Source organism: Panthera onca, chromosome A1 (genome assembly GCF_046562875.1).
Source record: "Panthera onca isolate mPanOnc1 chromosome A1, mPanOnc1 haplotype 2, whole genome shotgun sequence".
Taxonomy (NCBI): Eukaryota; Metazoa; Chordata; class Mammalia; order Carnivora; family Felidae; genus Panthera; species Panthera onca.
Window position 1 is genome coordinate 159,647,771 of NC_138339.1, and position 13,418 is coordinate 159,661,188.

Consider the following 13,418-nt stretch of genomic DNA (forward strand, 5'->3'; position numbering starts at 1 on the left):
TGGGCCCATCCCGTCCCCAAGTACGGGTGCCCTGTGCCTCCCTCTGCACGGTCCGACACCCACCACTCTAATTATAGGAAGTACCTTCCCAGGTTTGTACATTTCAGACACACAAGCAGGTTACAGGTCAGATTCACACTGCGACAAGGATTGTTACGAAGAAGAGTGAGAAGGTGAGCATCTGGAGACAGTGCTGGCTGGGACCGGCCAGCTGCCAACCTATTTCTACGTCAGGGTCACCACCGTGAGGCGGGTCCCCATAAGCTCTTTCCTAGGTTCCTTGCTAGTTGTATGATTAAAGCAGGAAGAGGTAATGTCCCCACTGTGTGACTCCTACCAGGAGGCTCCCAGTTCTGCCTTGCAGCCCCGGAGGTGACCGCCTCGTCCCTGCCATGCTTCCTTTTCACCAGGTGCCTGGACCATCTCTGAACACCGGGTGTGACTTTGCCCTGATGGTCCTGAGAGAACCCCTTGACCTTAACAGAACACGAAACAGCACAGCATGAAACCGCAAGACACAACACTGCACAACGCAATACAACAGTCGTAACACTTCACTTGACTAACAAACATTCGCTGCACCCCACTACCTGCCGAATCACAGAGCAGGTCTTGGGGAATTCAGAATTGAAATACAAGCCCCGTGGCCTCCACTGCCCCTCAGTCCCGTTTTATGGGACATGGAGGTGAGAGAGCTTTACTCTTCCAGAGCCTCTGCTGCCTCAGCACCAGGCCACGGGAGGGCGTGTCCTGCTCTCCAGCCTCCATTTTGCGTTGTGTATCTCCCGAAGAACCCCAAAAACGGCGGCCACAAAGACACTACTGCTCCCCGTGTCCTGAGATGTGGCAGGCACTATGCTGAGCCCCCGAGGGGCCTTCTCTCCTTCACACCATCACACGTGACACTGGACCCTCCCCTGGGGATGCAGGGGGCCCCAGCTGAGGCCAGCCTTGCTCTCTCTGGTTCCTTGTCAGCAGCCTATACCCCTACGTGTGCCCTTCTGCATGGATTCACTTCGGTGAATGGCTGCTTTCCCCGTACGAGGTGCTCGGAACTCTGCTGATGGTGGGGGGTGGGTGGGGAATCAAGCCAATCAGTTTCTGGTCTCCAGGAGCCTTGGTGATGTTGGGAGTGAGGCCTTCCATGTGGTCACTGCCAGGGGTGCACCTGCTCCCTCCAAAGCTGTTCTGGCCGGCGAAGCCTTCACCTGCAGGAGGCTGTTGGGGGCTCTCCTCTCTGGCAGGGTTTCAGGCAGAAGCATTCTGGTCTGGCCCCTTTCTGGACGTTAAGTTTAAATAAATCCCTAATGTGACGACTTCACCTTAAAATGTTATTGTAAATGTTCTGGTTTTTTTCCAAACCTGATTTCTTATAATCATAACTGTTTCAAATTCAGTTAAAACTTAATTTGTTCGTATTTATATTGAACTTGTAGCTTGTAGCTTGATTTTAAATGATCTATTTTTAATGCACATGCATAATTAAATTTGAGCTGTGATTTTAAATACAATTTTAGCGTTCTGCAAGTAGTGCCTACAGGTGATATATTTGTTTTGGGGAATAAAATATGGTTTAATTATCTCAAGGCTTTTATATAATTCCCCTTAGCAAGTGCATACTTTAGTTTGTTTTCCAAATTTCATAGTTCATATTTTAAAACTGAGAATACATTTCCAGTAGTATTCTAACTTTGAAAGACTAAAACAATTTTTTTTTAATGATCAGGAAAGTTTTTTACATTAGTATCTTACTCAGATTATCATAACCAAATTTAAATCCGTGCATCTCGGAGAGAATTACAGGTGACATACTGACACGTAAGCCCATATGCTAAGGACCTACTAAAATACGGTCAGTAGCTTCGTGACCCTTTTGGTCGTAAATACTGGCAGCCCCAGGACCTCTCCCAACTGTCCCCACAGAGGCTGAGTCTGATGGTGTTGGCCAGGAGCAATCCTGTGTTCAGAGCCACCCTAGATTTTTACTTTGCTCAATTTTTATTCTTCTCTCTTCATTTCATTGGCTCCAACATAAACAACTCCGCTCTCGCACATGCCTCCTTTCCGAGTGCAGGATTTTCTTTCCTCTGGATTCACCACGTGGTGACAGAGCATCCCCCGTTCTGGGTGTTGTGGGGAACAGAAAAGGGACATGCACGTGATGGTGGCACTAGGGGCAGCAGTGGTATTAATGACATGTGATAATATTCAGAATGAGTCAGTTTAAGAAACTCCGCCCTCCCCACTATCTACAGGGGCCTGATTATCTGGCCTGACATTCTCATCCGTTAAAATTATGAATGATTTAGTCAACAAAGGCAAAGTCACTGTCTCCAAAAAGCTATAGTTAAAATGCATAGATTATTAGACTTCCTGAATGACACCTTGTGTCCTGAAATTACCTAAAACCCATACTGGAATTCTTAGATTATCAACACAGTTTTGATTCTTTTTTATGGAACATTTTCTCTCATTATCTTATATTTAAAATTTATTTTCTCACATGCCATTCACATAGGTCACGATTTCTCCCACAACCACACCTTAATCCCCATCTGTGTCTGTCAACAGTAGGAATGCGGTCTTTACTGTGATCGGTGGTAATAGGGACGTCCATAAAGCAGAACTGCGTGCTTTGTAGATGTAGCACTGCCCGTGTACACAGCTTACTTGTTCATACGGCAGCCCCTCGATTTGCACAAAGATGTTTAAAGTAGTGAATGGATCAAGGTTTTTTAACAACAAAATATTCCCATTTCACAGATGACAGTATGGAGAAACTAATGATACCACACTTTGTTATAATCATGACCTATCCAGTTAAGCTGATTTATCCCATCTCATGGGCACTATTAAATGTCCCTCCTTCCATGTCATGTGCCACTAAAATTACTGTCAGCTAACTGACATGAATGCTTTGGCCCCTGAAAAGCAAAAGGCGAGTGCGTGGTATATGCTCTTGGTGTTTTAACGTTAACTGTGGTTCAGGAGCGGCAAAGTTCTTTACAGGCAGCCAGAACGATTTGTTGGAAAACGGAAAATAAAGGCAGTAAATCAGTCAGTCCTTCCTCTTTATGACATTCTAATAATCCAGCTTAAATTTTTTTCTTCTCTCGCTAATTCAATTTTTTTCAAAAGTCATGTAATTGAACAATTAAGTGAGAGCACTTTATAAGTAATAAATCGCTACTTGAATTTAAATGATCTAGACACAGCTTTAGCAGCTCTATTTATCATACAAATTTGGGGGCCTCTCCCCTGACACCGGTTTCCCAGTATCACACAGGACCCGTCTCACCTCGTTGGGGTGTGCCTATGACGGTGCAGATCCCGGGTGTCACTGGAACCCCAGGCTTGGCCTGTCAGGGGCACAGGGTCTTTGATTCTGGATGTGAAGCAAGCTCTCCCGTGTCCTGTGCACCCTGAAGACGGGAGCCCGCTGCCAGAGCGAACCTCTGAGTCTACATCTTTGACAGCTCAGAGCCAATCTGCATTAGCAGTTCACTGAAAAACAAAGCGGTTCTCGTGTATCCTCTGCTCAGGTTTATGTGGCACTCTTCACTGGTGCGTACAGAAATGCAGTGCCTACGCCTCGTGTCAAGACTGGCGACAGGGAATGTTGGAGCAGCACCAGGATGTCCGGCTTCCATCTTTCACTTCCTCTGAGAAGCCTTCCCTGATTCCCCCAAATAGGGCACGAATGATCAGGCAGCATGAAGCAGATACCTCTGCCCCCCAACTGTCGCCCTCAGTAACGTACTCGTTCATGTGACAATGAGTCCCACACACTGGGTAGTGAGCCCCAGCACCTGGCCACACACACACACACACACACACACACACACACACGTCCTCCTGTGATAACCTGGATGTACAATGTGCCCATAACTGGTATTTGTTGAACAGATGAATGAATGAATAGGATGGTTGTCACGTAACTCTAAAGACGGGTTGTTATTAATATGAATATATCGGCGCATTGTATTGGCGCATACAATTAACACTGCTCCCACTCAGGCCAAATTTGGCATTGATGTCCCACTGTACCCCTGCCCGGGCCGACACAGGCTTCTATGTCAAGTGACCACTTATTGACGGTCTATTCTTTGCTAGACACAGCATGCTCCTTACATCATTAATCCTGACCATATTCTTATGAAGTGGGTTCTAGTATTTCTTTTTGCATATGAGAAAATGGACTCAGAAGAAGGACACTTGATCAAGGGCAATGAGCTGACACATGCTAAGCCTGGATTCAACTGCAATCCTGTCTTCCTCCAAATCCTGTATTCTTTCCCATGTTGCTGTGCTACGGTTCAACAGACATTAGAAATACGACAAATACCATATTGACTAACTTTTCACCTAAATTCTTCCTTTTCTTTGAGCACACATCTGTCGTTTCTCTGTAGGGTGAAAACGCAAATAGCCAATTTTTACAGGAATCAACTTCACTCTTCAGTTCGGTTTTGAACACAAAGAGCGAAGCTTCTGCGTCGATCTCTACACGGAAATTCACGGTAAATTTACCGCTGAAGTTTGGGCTTTTCTATGTCCTGAAAATTCCCCCGATAGTTTGGATGACTTAAAAGCAAGAGGGTTCTAAATCCTTTTCCGGGTTAAAGGACGCTCGCCTGGCTTTCCTCCTATCCTGTTGCTTAGAAATAAAAAGACAAGTTGGCCTCTGCTTTGAATTTCTTCCTGCTGGTGTCGTGTTTGTGGTTGTGTCTACCTATCGGGTACTTTGCCCTACATTCAGGGATTCGTCGTAGGAAGTCCTGGGTCAGTACTCCAGGCGGGTGAGACTCTTGTTTCCGTAGGTCTCAAGTGCGTAGGACGAACTGCGAGTGCTATTGCTGCCTCTAGATATCGTCTCTAGGTAGCATTTCGGGGTGCTCAGAGAGAAAACAATGTCTGGGTGATACCTCTTGTCAGTTTCCCCATTGTCAGACCCAATCTTACATTCCTCCACGTTCACAATATTTCCCCATTGGGAACATGCCTGACATTGCAATTTCTCAAAACCGCAGCTCTGCAGTGAATGCCTAATTCCTGAAGCTGCAAAATCTAACAAAAGCTGATTTTTTCCACTGATTTGACTGGCTGACTATTTCGAGACTTTGCATGTGACCTGTTCTTGACAAACGTCTTTAATGTGCCCGCGTGGCTGCTCTGAAGTGGCTGCCGGCAATTAAAGCCTTGGAGCTGCCTGCCGGGCATCCAGAATTACTCTCAGAGTCCAGAGTTTTTGCCACAGACCAATTTTCCCCATCGGTTACATTTAGCAAGTTCCTGAGCTACTTGGCGAGTTTTGGCTACTTGGTTTTGAACCCGGAGCCCATGTGCCGCCAGGGTATCCGGTGTTGCCCCGAGAAGGGCCTGGGTTCACTCCCAGTCCCTCCTTTTGTGGTGTTTGTAAGCTTGCTTTCTCTCTCTCAATTTGGTGTCGATGTTTTCACATTTAAAGACGAAAAGCCAACTTAGAGAAAAGTGTGCCAATCCTGGATTTTTTATTTGTTTGTTTATCAAGATAGATGACCTTTTTCTATATTGGATGGATAGTTTGCTTGTCGTGTTTTCCCTTGTTTTTCATATTTGTCAAAACTCTTGGTGTTACTTAAGCATAAATTCTGAACCTGACTGCTAAGGAAGACAAATTTATCTCTGTTCTGTTCTTTTCTCCTGACCCCTCTCATCCTTCCCCCCAAACTCCAGTTTTTATTACTTTTGAGGTCAGCGCCCCACCCCCACCCGCCGTCAGGGGATTTCACTCCCTGATGAAAAAACGCCTGGTTTATAACCCAAATGAGGGCCTCACTCCTCCACCCTGATGGACAATGGGGGTCCTAACATATTCTCCCTGCCCTCACTGCTACACGTCTCCGATCTGGGTTTGCAAGGGCCTAAGTGAGGCCGGGGTTCTGGACGGGAGGCCGGGAAGCGCCCCTCGCCCCAGGGCCTGGGCTTTCGGTTTGGGTTTCTTACGGAAAAAGAGCTGCTTTAGTAAGACAGAGCCCCTAAAGAAGGGAGCCCATCAGGCCTTCTCCCCAGGCTCCCATCCGAGGAGCAGCGGGAGACGGCCCAGGAAACGGCAGACGCAGGCATTCCGGCTTGGAAGGAATTCTGATGGGCAGCTAATCCCACCCTGCAAAGCTCCGAACCCGCACCGCGGTGATTCGCGACCCCCCCCCCCCGCCCCGCGCCCCCTCCGCTCGCCCCGTCCAGTGCGCGCTCGGGCCAGGAGTGCCAGTCCCTAATCTCGGCCCCCTCTCCCCCCGCCCTCCACCCCGCAGTCCGGGGGTGCGGGCCCCCCTCTCCCCCAGCCCTCCACCTGGCATTCCGGGGGTGCGGACCCTCACCTCCCCCTGCCCTCCACCCCGCAGTCCGGGGGTGCGGGCCCCCCTCTCCCCCCCTCCACCCCACAGTCCGGGGGGTGCGGACCCTCACCTCCCCCCGCCCTCCACCCCGCAATCCGGGGGTGCGGACCCCCATCTCCCTTCCACCCCCCCCCCCCCCCCGCTCTCCACCCCACGGTCCGGGGGTGCGGACGCTCACTTTCCCTATCCTCCACCCCGCAGTCCGGGGGTACGGGTCCCCCTCTCCCCCCCCCCCCCCCCGCTCCCCGCCCTCCGCCCCGCCGCCTTCCCCCCACGTGTTGCGGCCTGGCCCGGAGACGCGCTTGTTCCGCCCGCTGATTGTAAAAGGGTTTGACTTGCAGCTGACCCCGGGTCAGGACTTTCTCTCTACTAATCCCGCTCTCTTTAAACACAAAAACACTCTGCCTCTTCCCTCGCATCAGTCACCTTAATCCCCCGCGGCTGACACCGCCAGCCCCGGAGCCCAGGCTGCACCGGGAGGGTCGGGGCGGCCCGGCCGCGGGGCTCCGGGTCGCTGCCGGGGTCCCCGCCCCTCCCGCGCGAGCCGGTGGGGACGCGGCCGAGCGAGCGGGGGGCGACGGGCCACGTCCGGGTACCGGCCGACCCCGACCCGACTCGGCGGCAGCAGCAGTCGGGGCGCGGGGCGGAGACGGACGCGGCGAGGACAAAGGGAGGCCGGGCGCGCGGAGAAAGGAAGGGACTGAGTCGGAGGCGGGAGGGGACGGAGGTAAAGGCGGAGGGAGGCGGGCGGCTGGCGGGCCGGGAAGGGGTGCGCACGGCGGAGAGGGGAGGACGCAAGCGGGGCGCGAAGGCCAGGGAGCCGTCCCGGCCGGGGCTCCGCCGGAGCAGGGCCCGGGAAGGGCGGCGAGCGGGGCCGGAGGCCGGCCGCCCCCGCCCCCCGCCGGGAGGGGACCCGGGCCGCGCCCCCAGCGCCCCACCGCCCACGCCGCTGGGTTCCCGGGGGCGGGCGGCGCGCAGCTGGAGGGGAAGGGCCGGGCGGGGGGCGGAGGAGGGGCGGGGACGCGGGCTCCGAGCCCCCCTCCCTCTCCGCCGGGCCTCGCCGTCGGGCTGGGGGGCGACCCTGCAGGCCCCGGGGGCGGGGACCGGACCCACCCCCCTCGGCTGCTCGCCCCGGGGGCCTGCGCCCCTCTCCCCTCCCCTCTGGCCCAGCATTTCAATCCCGCCAAGAGTCGTGCTGGAAAAGGGGCTGCGCCAAGGCCAAGTCTGCTTTTCACTTGAAGTTTCCAAGGAATCAAACCTATTATTACATTCTGCCGCCGACGTTTCTGGAGCCTCTGCCCCGCGGCCCAGGCTGCGGAAGCCGGGAGGGGGGGAGCCGGGAGGGGCCGCGGGGAGGGGGGCTGCGGGCGGGCGGCGGGTGCCGGAGCCCGGCCGCCCTGGATCGCGCCTCCCGGGGCCCCGGATGCTTTCTCGAATTAAGCGGAATTTTCCGGAGACAGAGCTCTGCGTGGCCGAGTCTTTGTCGGGAAAAAGAACTGCGTGAACGTGCGTGCGAGCCTTCTCCCACGCGCGCCTTTAATAGACCCGTCAGCCAAGCTCCCGACCCACATCTGCAGAGCGGGCGCGCCTGCCGGCGCTGGTTCTCCGGCCAGTGCATGGCATCTCGCTACTGTGGGATTCCCGGGCCGGGCGCGGGGGGCTGGAGTCAAGTCCCAAGGGCAGCCACAAAAAGGGCCTGTTCGTTTAAATACAGGTGGTGGGAAACCAGACAACTCCCCCTCCCCCCTCGCGGCAAACCGTGCCACCCGCGGCTAGAACGGCCTTCTGCGCCAAGTTCTGCAAACTTTGCACCCGGCTCCCCAGCGAGTCCTGTCCGCGTTCTGCGCCAGGTTCTGCAGCAAAGACGGGACGAAGCTGTGGGGAGAACAAGCACCCTGTGATTGGGGGAGTGAATGAAGCCATCATATCAGAGTCCTCAGATCCCGGTTGGTTTCCTGAATGTCATGAGGAGGAACCTTGACGAGAACCAAATTCGCAGGCGAGCGAGCCGTCTCCAGGGCCTAGTGGGAAATTTTCTCCACGAGTGTAAACCGCACAAACGCTGCTGGAGAGCCAGGGTCTCAGCCCCGACATGCATCCCAGCCACCGGCTGCTCCCCCCATCCCGGCTTATTTTTAATGGAGTCATTCACGGATCTCTATTTGCTTTTCTCCATGTCGTTCTAATCAACACAACAAATTTCGCGGGATTTCAGGAATTCCTATGTTAAGATCTTCCTGGGTTTTTAACAGAAGTGGCTCCCTGCACCTGGCATTGAATTTCATCTCTGTATGCCGCACAGGCGGGAAAATGTCCTACATCCACCTTCGGGGAGACCCAGGGACAGCTGTGTCCAGAACTCCTGCCCGGTGCTACACTTCTCAGTCTGACACACGAGTGTGACCACATCACTAATACGGGGGATGAGCCAGGATCTGGATGCCAGTGGCTGAGCACACATACCAACCAGGGGCATACACATGTGTGGCCACAACCACACATCTGTGTGCCGCTTTAATAAGTGCGGGGACATGTTGGGATTAGGGTTAGCAAAAGCACGGAGAGAGTCCGTTTAACCTACGTTTCAGAGCCATGTGGCCCCGCTCCTTAAGCTGGGTGTGGTGAATTAGCAGAGCATTACCGAATTTCCCAAAGCATCTCCCAGAGGATTGTGTGGCATTTATTCATGTATCCCCAGACTACTTCCTGATGCTGTGCCACTTAGCAATCCACACATATCCAAACACTTTCGGGGGCCACCGTGTCACAAAGGATCAGATTGCTTAAATAAAAGAAAAAAGAAAAAAAGAGGGGACTTTATTATCTGTTAGAAAGAAGCAGTGGACATCGTTCCTGAAATTTTTGCAGTCACTTTAAAAAATGCATGGTTTAAGCCAAATTATCAAAATGACTCCAAAAAAGACACATGTCAATTGCCAGTTTAGCATTTTACTTAAAGCTATTCTCCAACGCAGGCTGAATGAGGTTCTCATTAACCTAGGAGCACAGGCCCATTTTTGGAGAGATGGTCTCTGCTCATTCCAGGACAAGAAAAGAAAATGAAGGAGGAGGCCTAAAGCTGATGAAATCAACGTGTTTTGATGTGGCCTCAAGGCTTTTTTTTCTCCCCCAGAATGTAACTTCATCTCTATGTTGTGACTAATTTCAAAACGTATTTGCTACAGTATAACTTTTAAATGCAGTATTTAATGCTGTCAGGTTACTTGAAGACAAAGTTTTACAGAAAACTTGAAATTCCAGAAAAAACTGCAGTGTACCCATAAACACCTAGAAAAAATATAATTAAAAAATTTAAAGCATCAAACACCCTCCGATCTCGTTAGGAATAACAAACACCACATTTTGTGTATCCCAGTTCACTCTGCGGGTAGGGGGGTGGTGGAGTGAGTGTATGGAGTGAGTGTGCTGTGTATTTATGTTGGGGGGGGGGGGAGAGAAAGAGAGAGAGAATTCTTGATCGGTTTGCCCTTTCCCAAGGAGAAAGAAGCCAGAGGGAGGGGCTGAGGAGGGACGGAGGGGGCTCGGTTGCACTACATTTTGGCTCCAAGTGTGTTCCCTTGAGACAAATTCAGATAAATTCCATTTGCAATCTTGTTACTTGCGGGGCAATTGGAGGCCTCCGTGACCCCACGGAGGCCATCCGTCAGGGGCCTGGTGCCGCCATCGGGGTCTCCTTCGTCCTGCAGACCAAACTTCGGCAGAGATCCTAGGCGGCGGGGACGCAGAAGCATCCATGTGGGCCCGCGGTTAGAAACAACACACCAAAGGGCCAGACTAGAAACCTGGTCATTATTTCTTGATCCGTATTAACACTGTAAATGCTACAAAACCATCTATCGATTTTAAGTTTCTTCCCTTCCACTGAAGGGAGCTCCGTGAAGATCGTATTCTCCCCGCCCCCCCCACCCCCCCCCCCGGGGGAGTCTCTCACTTTTAGTTTATGCTGATAACGCCTCTTTCTCCTTCTTCTGATTTACTGATTGTATTTTAAAGTCACAAAACATGCATATAAAATTAGCACGTTCCAATTACAGGGGAAAACTGGGCTTTTTTCTCCCTCTCTCTCTCAAATTTATTGACTCAAAACTCGATGCATTTTTTGTTTTAAGGAGAGGTCTTTTTTCGTTTTTAGAAGAAAAGCTTTTTAGGAAATTATGTACATAATCTGAATCCCCCTCCCCACACCGCAACGCCGAAAATAAAAATTTCACAATGCATTTACAAGAAATAATACAAAACAAAAAAAAAAAATGGAAATGCTCAGATACAGAAAGTTTTACAAAACCCAGAATATAACGCGGCCACCCGAAAGCACTGGGGAGATCTGTGTATAAATTAACAAACCAACCAAAAAGAAAAAAAGAAAAAAAGAAAAAAAAAAGCGGTAACAACTACAAAAAAGTCGTTAAGTGTCTGGATCTGCCTCACTACATCAATAACGAACGAGCACAGCTCCCGGCACCGAGCCTCGGGTCTCGGGCGACCAAACGGCGCCAGGAAGCGGTGCAGGGTGAGGGGGCGCGCCGGCCGGGATAGAAAAGTTGGGAGTCGCCTCTCGCTTGGCTTGGCCTTTGTCCCCTCGCGCAAAGAAAACGCTTTCCGCCTCCTCCGTGAGTGATAAATACTGTACAAAAAGTCTCAAGAAAGCCCCGAAGTCGGCCTAGACCGCACGGCGGTGTCAGCGCCCGGCGGGTCCCCAGGAGCTCCCGCAAAGGGGAGGTGGGGGCCGCGGGTCGCCCGCGCTCGTCGCCAGTGCCTTCCTCTTTACAAGAACGTGGAAACGTCTGTACAAAAGCAAGGCCGCCCGGGGCGGGCCGCGCGCTCCCTCGTCGCGCGTCGTGGGCGCGGGCCGCAGAGTCCCCGCGTCCCTAAATGTGCGTCAGGGGCACCGTGCCGTTGACGCCCGCGCCCGCGCCCTGGTAGTGCTGAGGCAGCGAGTGCAGCCGGCTCTGCGCCGCGGCCGCCGCGGCCGCCGCCGGGTCTCCGCCCTCGCCGGCGGGCAAGTACATGCTGATCATCTCGCGCAGGTCCCCGGGGCACGGCGCCCGCGAGTGCGCGGGGGCGGGCGGGCTGCCGCTCGGCTCGGACTTGACGAGCGAGCCCAGCGCGCCCAGGGCGCCCGACGACGCGGCCGCCGCCGCGGCCGCCGCCGCCACGGCCGAGTTCTGGTGCGCGCCGCCCGCGGCGGCGGCGGCGGCGGCCGCGGCGCCGTAGGGGAGGCCGCCGTAGCCCGAGGGCGAGGCGCTCATGTAGCCCTGCGAGTTAGAGATGGGGCTGTACTGCAGCGCGCCCATGTCGTAGCGGTGCATGGGCTGCGGGTTGTGCGGGTGCGCGTGCGGGTGGTGCGGGTGCGGGTGCGCCGGGTGGGCGTGCGGGTGCGCGCCGCCCGCGCCCGGGTGCTGCCCGTAGGCCAGCTGTGCCTCCTGCATCATGGCCGCGGCCGCCGCCGCCGCTGCCACCGAGCCGGGGTAGGCGCCGTTGGCCCAGCCGTTGACGTGCGCGTAGCCGCCGCCCGCCGCGCCGCCCGGGCTCTCCAGGCGCTGGCCCACGGCCGCCGCGCCCACGCCCACGCCCACGCCCATGGCCACCGCCGCGCCGCCGCCGCCCGCGCCGGCCGCCAGCAGCCCGCCGGCCAGCGAGTACTTGTCCTTCTTGAGCAGCGTCTTGGTCTTGCGGCGCGGCCGGTACTTGTAATCCGGGTGCTCCTTCATGTGCAGCGCGCGCAGCCGCTTGGCCTCGTCGATGAACGGCCGCTTCTCGGCCTCGGACATGACCTTCCACTCGGCGCCCAGGCGCTTGCTGATCTCCGAGTTGTGCATCTTGGGGTTCTCCTGGGCCATCTTGCGCCGCTGCCCGCGGGACCACACCATGAAGGCGTTCATGGGCCGCTTGACCCGGTCCTGGTTGGCCTTGGCGACCCCGCCGCCGCCGCCGCCGCCACCGCCACCCCCACCGCCGCCCGCCCCGGCCGGGCCCGACAGGTTCGTGGGGGCCTGGGCGCCGCCAGGCGAGTGCAGGTCGGTCTCCATCATCATGCTGTACATCGGGGCGGCCCGCGGGTTCACCGGCACCGCGCGGGGAGGGCCGGGAGCATAGACGGCCGGGGGGCGGAGGGTGGAGAGGGGCTCAATCGAACGGAGCGGGACGCGGGGAGGGGGAGAAGTCCTACCGGAGAGGAGAGCGGGGCGCAGGTGGAAGCGAAGACAACGGAACGGGAGGCAAAAACACACGCACTCAGCGCAGGTCCGGCTCACAGGTGCAAAGTTTCTCCTGGTGCTCAAACCACTTGCCGAAGAGGGCGCTGGCCGGGGTCGTAGTCTTCGCCGCCGCCGCCGCCGCAGCCCGGTCGCCTCGGCGGAGCGGCGCAAACAGGTGCAGGCGTCGCCAAGCTGCAGCTCCACTTTTCGGGACGTGAGCCGTGCGCGGGGCCTGGCCCGGGGCTCTCCGCCGCCTCCTCGCTGGCCGCCGCCGAGCGCCGCCTTCTCGCTCCTGCGCTCGGTCCTCGGCGGCCTCCAACTCCGGGGCTACAACTTCTAGCAGCGCGCCGCGCCGCGTGCGTTGGGCATGTGCCGGTCCCAGGTGCCCGGGGGGGAGCGGGGCGCGGAGGGGGGCGCGGAGGGGGGCGGCTGGGGAGGGGGGCCGGGGGCAGCGCAGGCGCGAGGAGAGGGCCAGAGAGCGGGGCCGCCGAGCCCGGGACTGGCTGCCCGCTGCCTGCCCGAGGCCGTGCGCTCGGAGCGGAGGCGCACGCGGGGCCGGCGGCGCGCGGAGCCCAGCAGCCATACGCCGGGCCCGGGCTGCCATTAAATGAGCGCGCCGCGGCCAATGGGAGCCGGCGGCGGCGGTGATTTGCATGGCGCGCTGGCGAGTGACGTGGGGAGGGAGTAGAAGCTCGGGGCGCGGGCGGCGGGGCGGGAGGAGGGGAGGAAGGAGGGGGAGCAGGGGCAGGAAGGAGGGGGAAGGAGGCCTGGGAGGGGGCACAGCCACGCTGCTTCCTGAGCGCGCGCGGCAGCGGCGGCGGCG

The 13,418-nt window shown here is 55.9% G+C and overlaps 1 protein-coding gene across 1 annotated transcript; it reads right to left on the reverse strand.

The window, feature by feature from the left end:
• Positions 1 to 9,165: 9,165 nt before the first annotated feature.
• On the reverse strand, positions 9,166 to 12,445 carry SOX1 (SRY-box transcription factor 1). Its single transcript, XM_060636669.3, has one exon. The coding sequence runs from the start codon at positions 12,440 to 12,442 to the stop codon at positions 11,267 to 11,269; it is 1,176 nt and encodes a 391-aa protein (XP_060492652.1). The 5' UTR covers positions 12,443 to 12,445; the 3' UTR covers positions 9,166 to 11,266.
• Positions 12,446 to 13,418: the final 973 nt, after the last annotated feature.